The 21,804-nt window shown below is 36.6% G+C and overlaps 1 protein-coding gene across 1 annotated transcript; it reads right to left on the bottom strand.

Annotated features, from left to right (window-relative positions):
- Nucleotides 1-5,842: 5,842 nt before the first annotated feature.
- Nucleotides 5,843-20,667, bottom strand: LOC145407897 (uncharacterized). Its single transcript, XM_080278758.1, has 2 exons — nucleotides 20,598-20,667; nucleotides 5,843-6,600 (listed from the first exon to the last, which is right to left on the bottom strand). The coding sequence occupies exons 1-2, from the start codon at nucleotides 20,662-20,664 to the stop codon at nucleotides 6,362-6,364; spliced, it is 306 nt and encodes a 101-aa protein (XP_080134884.1). The 5' UTR covers nucleotides 20,665-20,667; the 3' UTR covers nucleotides 5,843-6,361.
- Nucleotides 20,668-21,804: the final 1,137 nt, after the last annotated feature.

The following is a 21,804-nucleotide window of genomic DNA, read 5'->3' on the forward strand; positions in this document are numbered from 1 at the left end:
TATACTGCAGATATAGCTACAATAACAAAAATATGGTCAATCACCTTAAAAACAGTACACAACATGCCTGATGGATGTAAATAACAGGAGTTCCGAGGCACGGCAGCACATTTAGAATGCCCCCGCTGCACCACCCCCCACACCACTTGTGTTTAACAGTTGCCAGTGTTGTATTATTCAGGCTTTGATAAAGAAATTTATGGCCTATTGAATGTTATATTTCTTCCACAATGCAGGAAGTCATTATGGTGGGGGTTGCAGGTATGCCCGATGAAGCAGGTGGGACTGTGGAGGTGGAGGCAGCAAGTGAGTTAGGGGATGGCAGGGAATTCAGGGGAGGTGGTGAGGGGAGGATCCTCCATCTCCTAGCTACTGCTCACATTTTTGGCAATTTCCTTCATCTCTTCTTGTTTGTCTGCGCCATTCCTTGTTATGGACGTATTTGCTGTATAACAACTTGGCATTCGCAAAATAACTGTCATTCATTGAATCCAAACATTATTAAAGCCTAAGTCTACTAATACCAAGTCGGTCCACTTTCCATCAGGGCGTAGGGAGGTGTGGATTGTGTGTGACTTCAGTTGCCTTAAGTACCAGAAAATGTATAAAACCGCAGATTCAAATTAAACATTTATAACAAAGGAAAACGAAGCAGGGGAAAAAGTGCTTCCTTCACACCCCTAAACCTTCCATCACACATTTCAGTCCCTTCCTTCACTTCACTGAACCGAAAAATATGTTATGGTCTGAGTAGTGGAGCAAACATCCATCCTCCATCATGGTCAGGAGACAACTGAGCTGGTGTTTCGTGCCAGAGCCAGTCGACGTCACTTCGCTGCTGCGCCCCCTGTGCGAGCTTGGAGCTGTTTTAGAAGGAAGTGAACCGACTTGGAATTAGCAGACTTAGATTAAAGAAACTTGGTTTCTGTTCTAACTTACCGTCATTGCCAAAAACATTATTGTCGAAGTCGTTATTTGCGAGATCTTACTGTAGGCTTCTCTTGAGCACCTTCCCCAAGAGTCTCTGAAGTTGCAATAGGCCCGTTGTGCAGAGAGGGGGGGGGGGTCGCTTAGTCAGGGAAAATAGTGGTTTTGAGCCACTCCTTGCCTCTAACTCGCGGATTGTGGGCTAAACTCGTGCAGTGAAGGTTTTTTGGTTATTATTTTGATCACTTGCATACTATGTGATTCACGTACTGTAAACTCGCGTACTGTGTGAGCCCACGGTACTATGAACTAAACAAAAAAAAATTCCCTAATTTACTGTACTTAGTGTTGTCTTGAAACTAATATCTATGTTTTATTCTTTCAGATAATCTAACACTGTAATTCTCCTACATGTATAGAACCGCACATACCACACAGCCAGCACTGTCCTTAAGAGGATGGTGGACAGCTTCTCCATTTGTCACACACAACCTACACTGTACATTATTATTCTTGGTGGTAGCACCTAAGTAGGGTTTTGTTTTTCACAGTGCTCCCAGGGTTTCTGATTAATTGTTTGTAGTCTTTATATTTTCTTTTGTACTCTAAGAGGAGCAATGGATCTGGCTACTGAAACGAACACGCTGCTGAATGTGCTGATAGTTGTTGGTTGTCTGCTATCCTTACCGTCCTGTCTGATCCCCTGTTAACTTTTAATATACCGTTAAGTTCCCCTATGGCATATTTTTCCCTAATGAGTTGCCTCAATTAATTTTTCTGATTAATTACTTTCTTTTTATCACATTGAGCTCTTCTGCAGAAGGTGGAATCCAAAGCTTTTCACCTTATCAACTCTTTAAGATAGCAATGTGAATGACTTTTCTGTAATATACAATATATAAATTAAAGAACTACTCTGTGTATTAATTTAAAAAATACCTATATTCATTAGTGTCCAATCTTGCGCAGACTATTGATGTATTGCACCTTATAGTCACAACAAGTTTCATGGGTTCCGTTCACCATTAACTATACCTTAACTATACTGATGTAGTTACAGTACTGTATGCAGTATATGAATCTTGCAGGACATTTATATAGTTTGCACATTATTGATAATTAACCCATTGATGATTATGATGCATCTTGACTGTTTATTTTATTTAACATTAGACAAGTTTATACGACTTAAATTAGGAAGGCTCTCTAGAAATCAAATGGATAAAAAAAATTTACATTCAATCCCTAGATCCCACAAGTTCTTCCCAAGCTGAACTGATTATAGTCTGTATGAGTTAATCGACTTATAAGCTAACAATGCTTTGATGATTGATGAATTTGACAATTTATACTGGCTAAATTATTACTTTTATTCAGCATAGGAAGAACTTGTTGGAGTTAGGGAGTGAATGTATATTATTTTTTATCCATTTGGCTTCTAGAGTGCCTTTCTAATTTGCATGCATGTGATTTATTCCACCAGATATTACTGTGTATTACTCGTGAATTTCAACACGTCTATTACACGTATTTAAATTCTCGTGAAACGAACTATCAAAAAAGATCAGATATCCACATATTTTAGATGAATTTCAACACGTCTATTACACGTGTTTAAATCCTCGTGAAATGAACATATCAGAAAAGATCAGATATCCACATCTTTTAGACATCTCCAGTCCACATCTTTTCCACGTGAAAAATGTGACATTTACCCACTGGGATTAATATTCCCATATCCACTACAACTGATATCCTAGGTGTCACACCAAACACCAACCTAAGCTGGACAGCTGATGTTAAATCCCTTTCTAAAAATTCCTCTAAAAAATTGCGACTTCTGTACTGAGTTCGTGAATTTTTCACCAACGAGCAGTTGACCACAATATACAAAAGTCATGTGCATTCTCAGAACACTGTTCACCAATGTGGTGTGGATATGGAGCGGTTGCACAGAAGCAGTTGGACAAAATTCAAAATAACGCCATTAGATTAATCAATAAAGCCCGTCATTTAAAAGGACCTTCGTCCATTATAAGTATGTAGAGATGGTGCATGTTTAGTATTATTTTACCGATATTTTTACCGTAACTGCTCTGACAAACGTGCTTCAATTGTCCCTCCCCATCACATTTTCTCCCGAAATCAGGCAGTTGGGAGCACCCATGAACTTATATTGTCTCCCGCGCAATGCATAACCTCTGCTTATCAAAATTCATTTATCCCCAGAACTACTACTTTCTGGAATTCGCTTCCTGGGTGTTGCTTCCCACAAATATTTAATCTATCTATCTATCTATTGCCAGACGCCTCAATCCCGTACGGGGTGGCCACAAACAAATCGCCTCCACGTCGCCCTGTTCCCTGCCATTTCACTGCCCTGCTCCCAGCTCACACCCCCCTCTCTCATATACCTCTCCACACCATCTCTCCATCTCATCCTCGGCCTCCACCTCCCTCTCCCCCCCTCCACCTCACTTACATACACTCTCCTCGTCAGTCTCTCACCCTCCATCCCCTCCACATGGCCAAACCACCTCAGTGTGTTCCTCCTAATGCTTCCTATCACATCCACATCTACACCACAACTCTCCTTTATATCTTCATTTGTCAGCCTGTCTCTCCATGTGACTGCACAGGCTCCTCTTAAATAACTCATTTCCACTGCTCTCACTCTTGACTTGTGTCCTTCCAACAACGTCAAGCTTCACTTTCATACGTTAGAGTTGGTATCACAATACTGTCATGTAGTAACTTTTTCACTTCCATGCTCACTTCCCTGCTTCATATCATTGTTTTCAAGGAACCAGCAATCTTTCTTCCTTGTTGTACCCTTTCAAGCACTTCACACTCCAAACTTCCACCCTTACTCATCACACTACCCAAGCACTTAAACGTACTCACATTTTCCATTTCCTCACCATCCAACCTCACTGTACATTCACTGACTTCACCTTTCTCAAATACTATCACTTAACTCTTCCCTGCATTCACCTTTAGATTCCATTTCTTACACACTCTCCCAAACTCATCCACCAAGCCTTGCAGCTCCCCTTCGTCTTCACTCAACAACACAGTATCATCTGCAAACAACAGTACAGGGAGTTTCCAAACACTACCCTCTCTCACCAGGGCCACTCTAACATCCACTCCCATACCTTGTACCTCTTTTATTACATCCATGTACAGATTGAACAACCATGGAGACATGTCACATCTCTGTTTCAACCCAACCTTCAAAGAGAACAATTGAATCAGTTCACCATCCATACGCACTGGAACCTTAGCACCATCATACATACTCTTCACAGCATTCAACAACTTCCCATCTACTCCATATATTCTTAATACTTTCCACAATCCTTGTCTATCCACCCTGTCATATGCTTTCTCCAAATCCATGAAAGCCGCATACAACTTCTTTTCCTTCTCTAGAAACTTTTCCACTAAAGATCTAAGAATGAATATCTGATCTATACAACCTCTTCCCTTCCTAAAGCCTCCCTGTTCTTCTCCAACTAATTTCTCTGTTCTTTCTCTAACTCTGTCAATAAGTATCCTACCATACACTTTTCCTATTATACTAAGAAGACAAATGCCCCTGTGATTACCACACACTTCTTTTTCCCCTTTTCCTTTGTACAAGGGAATAATTATATCTGACTTCCAATCCTCCGGGACTCAACCTTCCTCCTAGGCCAATCTGCACATCATCCACATCCATTGTACTACTTATCTCTCCCCCAAGCTTCAGCATTTCACCACACACTCCATCAATTCCTGGGGCTTTCCCAAATTTGACTTTTTTTCATTGGTTCCACAACTTCTATCCTATTTATTTCTTCCTGTATTCTCACCTACTTTTATTTATTTCCAGTTATAAATATATTATTAATGGAGAATGTCTTTAGGCACATGATATTTTTTAAAACCATCCTTTGTTTTTCCTACCTCCACTCATCGTCTCTTTAAAAAAAATGTGTATATTCAATTGCCAAGAAAGAGGTGTTATGGAAAATCCACAAATACCGTTAGTTTTCTTCTCATTATACACCGTCACCACCACCACCACTATTACCATCTTCGTCATTTTCCTCTTCCTCCTTCTCCTCATCATCGCCATCATCATCATCGTATAAGGAACTATCACCCTCAATCAGTATCTCTCTCTTCCTATAACCTACATCTTTTTAAACTCTCTACTAGACAGCTTGAAAGGAGCAAGAGGGCTGTTGCTGACTGGATTTCTCTGTCTATAATACCAGTCAGTAATAACCACACCAGACCCCGCCACCACACAAAACAATACCACACCAGTCAGTAATACCCACACCACGCCACCACATAGGATAATACTACACCAGTCAATAACAGCCACATTACACCACCACACAGGATTAATACCACACCAGTCGATACTACCTATATCACACCACCACACAGGACAATACCACCCCAATCAATAATAGCCACACAACTCTACAACATAGGATAATGCCACACCAGTCAATAATACCTACATCACACCACCACACAGGATAATACCACACCAGTAAATAACAGCCACATCACACCACCACACAGGATAATACCACACCAGTCAATAATACCTAATCACACCACCACACAGGACAATACCACCTCAATCAATAATAGCCACACCACACCACCACACATAATAATACCACACCAGTCAATAATAGCCACGCCACACCACAACACCCCACATCACCACACAGGATAATACCACACCAGTCAATAATACCCACACCACACCACCACACAGGATAAGTCCACACCAATCAATAATAGCCACACCACACAACCACACAGGATAATACCACACGTCAGTAATACCCGCACCACACCACACCACACCACACAGGATAGTGAGACATGGTATTTCACTCTCTGAACAATATATTTGGTAAGAGAGAGAGAGAGAGAGAGAGAGAGAGAGAGAGAAAGAGAGCACTATCTTATTTTTTTTTACCTTTTCATGTAATCCATATCACATCCAAACGATTTTATTAAGCGCAGGAGGGAATGTTGGAACGAGAGAGAGAGGGATATATTGCCCTCATTAACCTCTTCAAATTGCTAATCACGAAGAAGTGCTATGGGAGGGATGTAGAGCCGTAGCATTGTCTTATTCTGCCACTAAGTGAAATAAACTACAAAAGGACGAAAATCTGGGTCAAGCTAAGGTGAAAGGACTATATTTGTCGTTGTTTTTGTTGTTGGTGGTTTCTTGTTATTGTTTTTGTTGTTTCGTTTTTGTTGTTTTTTACTTTGTTGTTTTTGTAGTTGTTGTGGTGGTAATGTTGTTCTTGTTCTTTGTTCTTGTTTACTTGTCATTCTTGTTGTTCTGTTATTGTTGTTTTTGTTGGTGTTCTTGTCGTTCTTGTTGAGGATAATGGAGCCGAGTTCTTGCTTACGACTGCCATACTGCGCGACGACCACTGGGGGCTTCACGACGACCTTTACCACTACTCACACTGCCGATGCTGGGGTCACCTCGAGTCGTACTGGTCGTCTTCATTGTCGTTGTGGTCGTGGTGGGCTCCCCAGACGAACTCTTCCTCTTGAAGGGGCACTGGTAATCGCAATAACACATGCCGTCTCGACTAGTGTAGCAGCAGGGAATGGACTCACACGGGGGCTTGCTCTCACCTGTTGTGGGTTAGGAAGTAAAACTAATAGTAGTAGTGATGATAACAGTAGTAGTGATGATGATAATGATAATAATATTAGTAGTGATGATCATAGTAGTAGTGATGATGAAAATGATAATGGTAGCAGTAGTGATAATGATAATCGTAAGTGATAGTAGTATTGAATGTAGTGATAATAATAATAGCTTCAGTAATCGTAATAATAATAGAAGTAGTGATAATAATAATAGTGATAATGATAGTAGCAGTAATAATAATAAAAGTACTAGTGATTATAATAGTAGTACTGATGATAATAGCAGTAGTGATAATAATAATGGTAGTGATAATGATAGTAGTACTGATAATAATAGTAGTAGTGATAATAATAGTAATGGTGATAGTAATAGAGGTGATGTTAATAGTAGTAGTGATGATACGGTAATAATTGTCCTGACAGTGACAATGATATTAATAATGATAATACTGTAGTAATAATAACAACAAAAGTTGTAAATAATAATAATAATGATAATGGTAGTAGTAGTAGTAAAAATAATGATAATTATAACAGTATTATTAACAATCCTTTACCAAAAAAATATCCCTATCAGGCGGTAAAGAATATACAGATATGCTCAAATTGGTATGCCAACTTCATATATATATATATATATATCTATATATATCTATATATATATATATATATATATATATATATATATATATATATATATATATATATGTCACCAATAAACTCGGTTCTCTTAGGGTCTACCCCCACATATGATACATTTTCTGAATCAGTATGAACCAGGGGGTGTTTTGGTATATAATTTGTTAGGATTAATTGTATGTTGAAAAGATACATTAGGTATATTGGCCAAAGGCCAAATTAGCTCTCAGTAGGACCTAGCCGAAAAAGGCGGCCCAAAGGCGGACCTTCTAGGCTAATATATATATATATATATATATATATATATATATATATATATATATATTAGGATTCCATATTATAATCACAAATCATAATAGATAGATAGATAAATAGATAGATAGACAGCTCTATGCGAGCCTGGGAATGGGAAATGATCTTGCAAGTTACACTGAGGAAAAGCTGACGACAGACTAGGAAGTAGGAGTCAGGAGATGATGCAGTTAGTTGGTCAGCGATCACCAGGTGAACACACATACACACATACTCACACACAGGCTTCTAGAACTTTCCAATCACAGGGAACACACGTGATACGACTCCTGTTTCACCAGAATTTAGGAAAGAGATCTCAGAATGAAGCTAGCGATAGAACAGACAGGTCGCAGGGAGAAGGGCTTAGCAACTTGAGAGAGAGACAGAGAGAGATAGGGAGATAGCTAGCGGGACTCTACTTTATACTTCTCTCTGTGTGAGAGACTTGTAAATATTTCTAAGACAAATAAAAATAGTCCCATACTATTCTTTACCTCTCCTGTCATTGCACGACAAATGGGAAAGAAGATTATCTACTTACAAAGCTACTCAAGTATAACAACCGCTTGTCCACAAGTCTAATATATATATATATATATATATATATATATATATATATAACTCCACCACAAGCAAATACAAAGTTTATACAAAGTTTTTTATCCTGTCATTGCACGACAAATGGGAAAGAAGATTATCTACTTACAAAGCTACTCAAGTATAAGAACCTCTCGTCCACAAGTCTAATATATATGTATAACTTCTCTACAAGTAACAACAAAGGCGTTTTATGACATTTGGTAGCAGCGAACGTATACGAACCTCGTCTACGAATCAACATTGAATTCCTACAAAATATCAACATTGAAAACAAGAATACCTCTCACAACCAACAACTCACAAATAGCTCCTGACAGTTCTCTCTAACCCCCCCCCTCCGTCTCCCCGAGCATCACGCTGATGTAGAGGTGAAGAGGTCACAGGACGCCTTGCAAGTAGTTTAACGAAGTACTGATACAAACAATCTTGAAATTTCTACGACGAACCAACGAACTACAACCATCTACAATCAACTACAAGTAACAACTCTACGAGTCGTCTGTATAATCTTCTACACGCACCTACAAGTAGCGGCAGTCTTCATCCTACAACGAGTAAATCACAAGAATAAAGGACCACGAATACCTCGAGGAAGAAAAAAACAAACAAACAAACAAACGAAGAGTGAGATACGACTCATAACTCATAACCACCAGACCTTACCCTCCTCTCTCTGCTACATCCACCCAACCCACAACGCTTACGCAGGAGTGAAGAGGTCAAGACGACGAAGCAAACACCAAGTCCATATTCACAACTCATATTACTCACTCGTCTTCACTCAAGTTACTCATCGCTACTCATTCACTCACCACAGCTACCAGTGTGGGAAGTCGACGTCATCATGCGTGCTTGCTGAAAATACGCCACGTCGGTCAACACACCACCTGCACCACCACTCACACCATTCCCACCACGGTAAAAATTAGTGAGTTACATAGTTACTTCATTTATACAATACACAGTGATAGAGAATAAGCTTCTGCACAAACATATAAAATGTGCTGTATAGTTACAGCTTAAATACACATACTTACTACAGTTATCTGCATAACTCAAACACTAAATAGTCACCAACAATAAATATTCTACACTGTATATATTCATTCATTTATTATAACATTTATTTACTACCAACGAGTGTTACCATTTATACCTACATAAAATACGTGTTTCATACATACAGCTATACATTATTATATCTACAAAGTGATAAAGAAAATATACCATCACAGTTACTCAGTGAGCGATTAAAAGAACTGTATTTAACATTTATTAATTAAAGCTACCTAGTGGAAACATATAAATTAAGTTACAAGGTAAACTAGAGAAAAAAAAAATGGCCAACACAAATGACGTTAGCAAGAGTGAACATTTTCAACACAATCGTGAAGACAATGATTTCCACACAGTGCTGACACACATATTACCCACGATAGGTACAAGTGAACAACAAGTCAGTGTATATAGTTAATACTGTATATAGTGTATATATTTTTTTTTTATAAAATAACAAAATATGGGGCTATATAATATCATTTTCAGTAATACCTGTGCAATATAAATTAAGCTTTAAAAAAGTATCCCAAGGAAATTTGCAACCATGTACATTATGCAACCATGAACAACATAGAAAAAGCGTACACAAGCGAAGAAAAACAAACTATAAAAAATCAATACATACAAAAAAAAAAAAAAAAAGAATAAGTAAGAAAGAAAAAAAAGAGAAATACAGTAAGATCACATAACAAACAAATGAAAATAAGTGTAAGTGTTACTACATATGCCAAAATACCACATAAACTCCTTCTATAAGTGAAACAAAAAAACTGTTGTCTCCACAAGCAAGTGGCATGGCACATCATCACATAAACTCCTTCTATAAGAGAAACAAAAAGCAAATTGTTGTCTCCACGAGCCAGTGGCATGTCACATCATCACTATCATCGACCGCACCATGACCAGATTCATATGTCAGGACTGCAATTATTACAATTATGTAACGACAAACGATTGCATTATGTTACACTTGCTACAATTATGTAACTACAAACGATATGTAACAATTATGTAACTCCATATTATAATTATGTAACGACAAACGATTGCATTATGTTACATTTAATACAATTATGTAACTACAAACGATATGTAACAATTATGTAACGACAAACGATTGCATTATGTTACACTTGTTACAATTATGTAACTACAAACAATATGTACCATTTATGTAACAGTTGCATTAACAAGATGTAACTTTTATGTAACTTTAACTACAATTATGTAACTACAAACGATATGTAACAATTATGTAACGACAAACGATTGCATTATGTTACACTTTGCCAATTAACAGTTGCATTAACAAGATATAACTTTTATGTAACTTTAACTACAATTATAAGGCCAAGACACTTATGTAACAGTTGCATTAACAAAATGTAACTACAGTTATAAGGCCAACACAATTATGCATTACCACAATATTATGTAACAATTCATAAAATATTACAATAATGTATTACCACAATCTTAGTACAATATTATAAGTCATACAACTATAGCACAATTCTGTATTACCAGTATCATCATACAAGTTAGGTGAAATGTTAGACATTACTAAAGTGATAACTCAATATGTAATGTATAACCTAGCAGTATTACCATTGCACAATTATATGTGTATGTCTGTTATACATACACATCTCACAAAATGTATACAACTTGTTTAGAATGTAATATTACTGAATAATCATTATTTACTATAAATATTATATGTATACACAATTCATACAATTATGTTACTTTTCCAATATTATTTATTTCACTTAATTAGCTTATAAGTTCATTATAATGTGTATATAATATGTATTAATATGTTATGACTATTAACTGTCGATGGTACGCCATTTTCGCGTGACCGAGCATATATTAGGACTCCATATTATAATCACAAATCATAATAGATAGATAGATAAATAGATAGATAGACAGCTCTATGCGAGCCTGGGAATGGTAAATGATCTTGCAAGTTACACTGAGGAAAAGCTGACGACAGACTAGGAAGTAGGAGTCAGGAGATGATGCAGTTAGTTGGTCAGCGATCACCAGGTGAACACACATACACACATACTCACACACAGGCTTCTAGAACTTTCCAGTCACAGGAAACACACGTGATACGACTCCTGTTTCACCAGAATTTAGGAAAGAGAGCTCAGAAGGAAGCTAGCGATAGAACAGACAGGTCGCAGGGAGAAGGGCTTAGCAACTTGAGAGAGAGACAGAGAGAGATAGGGAGATAGCTAGTGGGACTCTACTTTATACTTCCCTCTGTGTGAGAGACTTGTTAATATTTCCAAGACAAATAAAAATAGTCCCATACTATTCTTTACCTCACCTGTCATTGCACGACAAATGGGAAAGAAGATTATCTACTTACAAAGCTACTCAAGTATAACAACCGCTCGTCCACAAGTCTAATATATATGTATAACTTCTCTACAAGTAACAACAAAGTCGTTTTATGTCATTTGGTAGCAGCGAACGTATACGAACCTCGTCTACGAATCAACATTGAATTCCTACAAAATATCAAGATTGAAAACAAGAATACCTCTCACAACCAACAACTCACAAATAGCTCCTGATAGTTCTCTCTAACCCCCCCTCCATCTCCCCGAGCATCACGCTGATGTAGAGGTGAAGAGGTCACAGGACGCCTTGCAAGTAGTTTAACGAAGTACTGATACAAACAATCTTGAAATTTCTACGACGAACCAACGAACTACAACCATCTACAATCAACTACAAGTAACAACTCTATGAGTCGTCTGTATAATCTTCTACACGCACCTACAAGTAGCGGCAGTCTTCATCCTACAACGAGTAAATCACAAGAATAAAGGACCACGAATACCTCGAGGAAGAAAAAAACAAACAAACAAACGAAGAGTGAGATACGACTCATAACTCATAAACACCAGACGTTACCCTCCTCTCTCTGCTACATCCACCCAACCCCCAACACTTATGCAGGAGTGAAGAGGTCAAGACGACGAAGCAAACACCAAGTCCATATTCACAACTCATATTACTCACTCGTCTTCACTCAAGTTACTCATCGCTATTCATTCACTCACCACAGCTACCAGTGTGGGAAGTCGACGTCATCATGCGTGCTTGCTGAAAATACGCCACGTCGGTCAACACACCACCTGCACCACCACTCACACCATTCCCACCACGGTAAAAATTAGTGAGTTACATAGTTACTTCATTTATACAATACACAGTGATAGACAATAAGCTTCTGCACAAACATATAAAACGTGCTGTATAGTTACAGCTTAAATACACATACTTACTACAGTTATCTGCATAACTCAAACACTAAATAGTCACCAACAATAAATATTCTACACTGTATATATTCATTCATTTATTATAACATTTATTTACTACCAACGAGTGTTACCATTTATACCTACATAAAATACGTGTTTCATACATACAGCTATACATTATTATATCTACAAAGTGATAAAGAAAATATACCATCACAGTTACTCAGTGAGCGATTAAAAGAACTGTATTTAACATTTATTAATTAAAGCTACCTAGTGGAAATATATAAATTAAGTTACAAGGTAAACTAGAGAAAAAAAAAAATGGTCAACACAAATGACGTTAGCAAGAGTGAACATTTTCAACACAATCATGAAGACAATGATTTCCACACAGTGCTGACACACATATTACCCACGATAGGTACAAGTGAGCAACAAGTCAGTGTATATAGTTAATACTGTATATAGTGTATATATTTTTTTATATAAAATAACAAAATATGGGGCTATATAATATCATTTCCAGTAATACATGTGCAATATAAACTAAACTTTAAAAAAGTATCCCAAGTAAATTTGCAACCATGTACATTATGCAACCATGAACAACATAGAAAAAGCGTACACAAACGAAGAAAAACAAACTATAGAAAATCAATACATAAAAAAAAAAAAGAAAAAAAAAAGTAAGAAAGAAAAAAAAGAGAAATAGAGTAAGATTACATAACAAACAAATGAAAATAAGTGTAAGTGTTACTACATATGCCAAAATACCACATAAACTCCTTCTATAAGTGAAACAAAAAAATTGTTTTCTCCACAAGCAAGTGGCATGGCACATCATCACATAAACTCCTTCTATAAGTGAAACAAAAAGCAAATTGTTGTCTCCACGAGCCAGTGGCATGTCACATCATCACTATCATCGACCGCAGCATGACCGGATTCATATGTCAGGACTGCAATTATTACAATTATGTAACGACAAACGATTGCATTATGTTACACTTGCTACAATTATGTAACTACAAACGATATGTAACAATTATGTAACTCCATATTATAATTATGTAACGACAAACGATTGCATTACGTTACACGTATTACAATTATGTAACTACAAACGATATGTAACAATTATATAACGACAAACGATTGCATTATGTTACACTTGTTACAATTATGTAACTACAAACAATATGTACCATTTATGTAACAGTTGCATTAACAAGATGTAACTTTTATGTAACTTTAACTACAATTATGTAACTACAAACGATATGTAACAATTATGTAACGACAAACGATTGCATTATGTTACACTTTGCCAATTAACAGTTGCATTAACAAGATATAACTTTTATGTAACTTTAACTACAATTATAAGGCCAAGACACTTCTGTAACAGTTGCATTAACAAAATGTAACTACAGTTATAAGGCCAACACAATTATGCATTACCACAATATTATGTAACAATTCATAAAATATTACAATAATGTATTACCACAATCTTAGTACAATATTATAAGTCATACAACTATAGCACAATTCTGTATTACCAGTATCATCATACAACTTAGGTGAAATATTAGACATTACTAGAGTGATAACTCAATATGTAATGTATAACCTAGCAGTATTACCATTGCACAATTATATGCGTATGTCTGTTATACATACACATCTCACAAAATGTATACAACTTGTTTAATATGTAATATTACTGAATAATAACTATTTACTATAAATATTATATGTATACACTATTCATACAATTATGTTACTTTTCCAATATTATTTATTTCACTTAATTAGCTTATAAGTTCATTATAATGTGTATATAATATGTATTAATATGTTATGACTATTAACTGTCGATGATACGCCATTTTCGCGTGACCGAGCATATATTAGGACTCCATATTATAATAACAAATCGTAATAGATAGATAGATAAATAGATAGATAGACAGCTCTATGCGAGCCTGGGAATGGGAAATGATCTTGCAAGTTACACTGAGGAAAAGCTGACGACAGACTAGGAAGTAGGAGTCAGGAGATGATGCAGTTAGTTGGTCAGCGATCACCAGGTGAACACCCATACACACATACTCACACACAGGCTTCTAGAACTTTCCAATCACAGGGAACACACGTGATACGACTCCTGTTTCACCAGAATTTAGGAAAGAGAGCTCAGAAGGAAGCTAGCGATAGAACAGACAGGTCGCAGGGAGAAGGGCTTAGCAACTTGAGAGAGAGACAGAGAGAGATAGGGAGATAGCTAGCGGGACTCTACTTTATACTTCCCTCTGTGTGAGAGACTTGTTAATATTTCCAAGACAAATAAAAATAGTCCCATACTATTCTTTACCTCTCCTGTCATTGCACGACAAATGGGAAAGAAGATTATCTACTTACAAAGCTACTCAAGTATAACAACTGCTCGTCCACAAGTCTAATATACATATATAACTCCACTACAAGCAAATACAAAGTTTATACAAAGTTTTTTATCCTGTCATTGCACGACAAATGGGAATGAAGATTATCTACTTACAAAGCTACTCAAGTATAACAACCGCTCGTCCACAAGTCTAATATATATGTATAACTTCTCTACAAGTAACAACAAAGGCGTTTTATGACATTTGGTAGCAGCGAACGTATACGAACCTCGTCTACGAATCAACATTGAATTCCTACAAAATATCAACATTGAAAACAAGAATACCTCTCACAACCAACAACTCACAAATAGCTCCTGATAGTTCTCTCTAACCCCCCCTCCGTCTCCCCGAGCATCAAGCTGATGTAGAGGTGAAGAGGTCACAGGACGCCTTGCAAGTAGTTTAACGAAGTACTGATACAAACAATCTTGAAATTTCTATGACAAACCAACGAACTACAACCATCTACAATCAACTACAAGTAACAACTCTACGAGTCGTCTGTATAATCTTCTACACGCACCTACAAGTAGCGGCAGTCTTCATCCTACAACGAGTAAATCACAAGAATAAAGGACCACGAATACCTCGAGGAAGAAAAAAACAAACAAACAAACAAACGAAGAGTGAGATACGACTCATGACTCATAACCACCAGACCTCACCCTCCTCTCTCTGCTACATCCACCCAACCCCCAACGCTTACACAGGAGTGAAGAGGTCAAGACGACGAAGCAAACACCAAGTCCATATTCACAACTCATATTACTCACTCGTCTTCACTCAAGTTACTCATCGCTACTCATTCACTCACCACAGCTACCAGTGTGGGAAGTCGACGTCATCATGCGTGCTTGCTGAAAATATGCCACGTTGGTCAACACACCACCTGCACCACCACTCACACCATTCCCACCACGGAAAAAATTAGTGAGTTACATAGTTACTTCATTTATACAATACACAGTGATAGACAATAAGCTTCTGCACAAACATATTAAACGTGCTGTATAGTTACAGCTTAAATACACATACTACAGTTATCTGCATAACTCAAACACTAAATAATCACCAACAATAAGTATTCTACTCTGTATATATTCATTCATTTATTATAACATTTATTTACTACCAATGAGTGTTACCATTTATACCTACATAAAATACGTGTTTCATACATACAGCTATACATTATTATATCTACAAAGTGATAAAGAAAATATACCATCACAGTTACTCAGTGAGCGATTAAAAGAACTGTATTAAACATTTATTAATGAAAGCTACCTAGTGGAAACATATAAATTAAGTTACAAGGTAAACTAGAAATAAAAAAAAAATGGCCAACACAAATGACGTTAGCAAGAGCGAATATTTTCAACACAATCGTGAAGACAATGATTTCCACACAGTGCTGACACACATATTACTCACGATAGGTACAAGTGAACAAGTCAGTGTATATAGTTAATACTGTATATAGTGTATATATTTTTTTATATAAAATAATAAAATATGGGGCTATATATTATCATTTTCAGTAATACCTGTGCAATATAAACTAAACTTTAAAAAAGTTTCCCAAGGAAATTTGCAACCATGTACATTATGCAACCATGAACAACATAGAAAAAGCGTACACAAGCGAAGAAAAACAAACTATAGAAAATCAATACATACAAAAAAAAGAAAAAAGAAAAAAAGAAAAAGTAAGAAAGAAAAAAAAGAGAAATAGAGTAAGATCACATAACAAACAAATGAAAATAAGTGTAAGTGTTACTACATATGCCAAAATACCACATAAACTCCTTCTATAAGTGAAACAAAAAAATTGTTGTCTCCACAAGCAAGTGGCATGGCACATCATCACATAAACTCCTTCTATAAGTGAAACAAAAAGCAAATTGTTGTCTCCACGAGCCAGTGGCATGTCACATCATCACTATCATCGACCGCACCATGACCAGATTCATATGTCAGGACTGCAATTATTACAATTATGTAACGACAAACGATTGCATTATGTTACACTTGCTACAATTATGTAACTACAAACGATATGTAACAATTATGTAACTCCATATTATAATTATATAACGACAAACGATTGCATTATGTTACACTTATTACAATTATGTAACTACAAACGATATGTAACAATTATGTAACGACAAACGATTGCATTATGTTACACTTGCTACAATTATGTAACTACAAACAATATGTACCATTTATGTAACAGTTGCATTAACAAGATGTAACTTTTATGTAACTTTAACTACAATTATGTAACTACAAACGATATGTAACAATTATGTAACGACAAACGATTGCATTATGTTACACTTTGCCAATTAACAGTTGCATTAACAAGATGTAACTTTTATGTAACTTTAACTACAATTATAAGGCCAAGACACTTATGTAACAGTTGCATTAACAAAATGTAACTACAGTTATAAGGCCAACACAATTATGCATTACCACAATATTATGTAACAATTCATAAAATATTACAATTATGTATTACCACAATGTTAGTACAATATTATAAGTCATACAACTATAGCACAATTCTGTATTACCAGTATCATCATACAAGTTAGGTGAAATGTTAGACATTACTAAAGTGATAACTCAATATGTAATGTATAACCTAGCAGTATTACCATTGCACAATTATATGCGTATGTCTGTTATACATACACATCTCACAAAATGTATACAACTTGTTTAAAATGTAATATTACTGGATAATCACTATTTACTATAAATATTATATGTATACACTATTCATACAATTATGTTACTTTTCCAATATTATTTATTTCACTTAATTAGCTTATAAGTTCATTATAATGTGTATATAATATGTATTAATATGTTATGACTATTAACTGTCGATGGTACGCCATTTTCGTGTGACCGATCATATATTAGGACTCCATATTATAATTACAAATCATAATAGATAGATAGATAAATAGATAGATAGACAGCTCTATGCGAGCCTGGGAATGGGAAATGATCTTGCAAGTTACACTGAGGAAAAGCTGACGACAGATTACGAAGTAGCCAGTAAGGAGATGATGCAGTTAGTTGGTCAGCGATCACCAGGTGAACACACATACACACATACTCACACACAGGCTTCTAGAACTTTCCAATCATAGGGAACACACGTGATACGACTCCTGTTTCACCAGAATTCAGGAAAGAGAGCTCAGAAGGAATCTAGCGATAGAACAGACAGGTCGCAGGGAGAAGGGCTTAGCAACTTGAGAGAGTGACAGAGAGAGATAGGGAGATAGCTAGCGGGACTCTACTTTATACTTCACTCTGTGTGAGAGACTTGTTAATATTTCCAAGACAAATAAAAATAGTCCCATACTATTCTTTACCTCTCCTGTCATTGCACGACAAATGGGAAAGAAGATTATCTACTTACAAAGCTACTCAAGTATAACAACTGCTCGTCCACAAGTCTAATATATATATATATATATATATATATATATATATATATATATATATATATATATATATAACTCCACTACAAGCAAATACAAAGTTTATACAAAGTTTTTTATCCTGTCATTGCACGACAAATGGGAAAGAAGATTATCTAATTACAAAGCTACTCAAGTATAACAACCGCTAGTCCACAAGTCTAATATATATATATAACTTCTCTACAAGTAACAAGAAAGTCGTTTTATGACATATCTATCTATCTATCTATATATATATATATATATATATATATATATATATATATGCTATTGTTTTCACTTGGTTTGTATGTTTGTTTGTTTGTTTGTCTGTTAACTTTATGCAAAACCTAGTGGTGCGATTATTACTAATATCACAGCGATGATGTTCTACGACCTCTCAACACCTGATTAAATTTTGGGCCAAATCGGTCCAAGGGCCAAACTGTAGGTCCCCCAAATTGTATAAATTCGTCACATCGACATGAAACCAAAACCTAACGGTATATCTTTCAAATTTGTATCCTATAACATGCTTCAGTACATCAGGGGGTAACCCCCAGTTGGCGGTAGGAGGGTCAAAGTCAGATGGGTCGGGCCTATAATTTCAAATGGGCTAAAAATCGTCATTTTTCACCCGATTTCCTCCAAATTTTATGTGACATCTTTGACTTGATATCCTGTTGTGTTTATACGTCAGCACTAAAATGACTGCCGGGCACAGGTTTTCTGTGCCTTGGCACCGCTTCTTGTTCTTTAAGACGTTAATATGATTCATCAAATAGTTTCCAAGATACAACTATTTATAGAATAGTTTCCTTACATGGATATAGCTCGTAAATCACTGACGATGTGGCAATTTCGTATATGAGGACATAAACCAGGGCCTGTACGCTATTTTTCCGTAAGATATGAAGAGAATCCAGCCAGAATTCTCCAAAATATAACACTAGAAATCGCACAAAGAACGCATACCTCCGCTAATTCCATTATCATTAAAGGGCATCCAGTTCCAAACTAGGGGATATAGGACCCGGATCCGCCCCCATATTTAATCAGTTCGTTTTTCGTCCATGGCCCAACTTTCTATACAATTTCATTGAAATGCATTGCGAACTTTTGGAGATATTGTGCGGGATACTCCGGATCCGGATCCGCCTCAAAATTTTTCATTCTTCCATGGCCCACCCTTCCACAGAATTTAATCAAAATCCTCTCATAACATTTTGAGTAATCCTGCTAACCTGTAGAGAGACAGACAAGTAAATCAACAACGCGGGGTAAAACATATCCTCCTTGGCGGAGGTAACAAGACAAATTTTTCCTTATATGGTCATAGCTCGTGAAGTACAGACAATATGGCAATTTTACCCATACGGGCATCAACTACGACACATACTCTATCTTTCTGTGTGATAGGAAGCCAATCCACCTGGTAGTTTACGAGATACAGGCCCGGACGGAAAGACGGACGGACAGGGGCGATTCCTATATCCCTACCATATGGAATAATGGTGAGGATAATAATAGTGATAGTGATAATAATAATAATGATGATAATCGTAGTAGTAGTAATGATAATACTAATATTAATAATAATAGTAAAATGAAAAAAATACACTGAAACAATCAAATACAAGAAGAAAAATGGCTGAGAGATAATAAAGGGAAATTATTGTGTGTGTGTGTGTGTGTGTGTGTGTGTGTGTGTGTGTGTGTGTGTGTAAATGCATGAAAACAAGCAACATTATACATAACGTATATTATTATTCTTAGTGACATAGTAGGCTTCGTAACAGCTCTTCATTAGCGATGTATTATTATTATTATTATTATTATTACATTTTTGCATAAAATATCTCTGCATTATTGAGCGTTATTTATATTGTTTAATAATTAAACAGGTTGCATTAATGCAAGAGTATATCCATGCGCAATGATCAGAATAAACTGTTGAGGAAAATGTGCAACGAAATCTCACTTTAAAATTCCATATCGACGTATGGTACTTTGCATCTATAAGACACGAGAGGATATCGATGTGTGGACAGAATAAAGCTCTAGTGACGAGCTGTAACGAAATTTTAAAAGGCACTGAACATCACGAGTCTCAAAAAAAAAAAAAAAAAAAAAATCATAAATAACCGTACCTGAACTTAAAGCAGGAAGAACAGCCAGTAAAATGCAGAGCAGAGCGAAAGGAGCCATGGCGTTCATCCAATTCCCACACTCGCCACGCTTGTGGCGGCTGGCCCAGCAGCCACAAGTGTGGTAAGGGGGCGGAGCTAGTGACGTCATAATAGCTAGCCAATCAGGACACAGATGGGACTGTCATATACTGCTATATAGAGAATTATTGTTATTACTTCCATCTATCTATTGCCAGACGTCACAATCCCGTAAGTGGTGGCCATTTGACTTTGAGTTATTTGTTTAACTGGGAGGGGCACTAACCCTCCACCAACCCACTTGTGGACACGTAGAGAGTACGTATGGTTTGGTTATATGGTTACCACCCTGCTTTGTAAATGGTTTCTTGGCTTACAGGAAACCATTTGGCTTGGCACTCAATGTAAAGCCACCTGTAAAGGAAAAAAATAAGAAGTGACAGGAAAGATGTGAGAAATAGGAAGAGAGGATGGCAGGCAAAGAAAAAGAATGATAAAGACTAAGGAAGAAGTAGGCAGCACTACATTAAGTGAGTGGATGATGGTCGCCACCACCTCACCCTTATTTATTTTTACGAAGTGTTTAGTCTACTAATAAACCTTAACAAGTCCCTAGGAAAAAAGTCATTCTCAAAATGTTACTACAGAGCTCAATGGGGGTGAAGAAATCTCTCTCTATACACACCGAAAAGTAACCCCCTTATATTGAAAATTGTGTATATTAGGAAGATGCAGCGGTTTGTGCCCCACTTGGACCCTATTAACGTATGAGAAGAGAAATGTGTGTGTGTGTGTGTGTGTGTGTGTGTGTGTGTGTGTGTGTGTGTGTGTTGCCAGATGAGAGGGAGGGAGGGATGGGAGAAATAATAAACATCAGTCCTCGGTGTCTTTCTCCAGTTACATCCCCCCCCCCCCTCCCTTTTCCAGCTCTCTCTCCAAGTTAAAGTGAAAAGAATATATAGATGATGATAGTGGAGGTAAAGAACAATCATCATCATTTTTTTTATCCTCTTCCTCCACGTGATCATCATCATCATCATCATCATCATCATCACAACCATTATCATTATCATCACCACCATCCTCCCCCTCCTCATCATCACAACTACAGCTTCCACAGGGACGAATGCTGTATTGGACCAGCCAGCCAGCTTGACCCAACAGACGGCAACCTCAGCCTGCCCCCAGC

Source organism: Coenobita brevimanus, chromosome 74 (assembly GCF_032717465.1).
Source record: "Coenobita brevimanus isolate Jiangsu-jjx chromosome 74, ASM3271746v2, whole genome shotgun sequence".
Taxonomy (NCBI): domain Eukaryota; kingdom Metazoa; phylum Arthropoda; class Malacostraca; order Decapoda; family Coenobitidae; genus Coenobita; species Coenobita brevimanus.

Bases quoted from the DNA above. Each gene is read 5' to 3' on its own strand.
- LOC145407897 (XM_080278758.1), bottom strand. From the start codon at position 20,664: ATGAACGCCATGGCTCCTTTCGCTCTGCTCTGCATTTTACTGGCTGTT. The intron at 6,601-20,597 runs GTACGGTTATTT...AACCCACAACAG, and splicing joins TCTTCCTGCTTTAAGTTCAG to GTGAGAGCAAGCCCCCGTGT.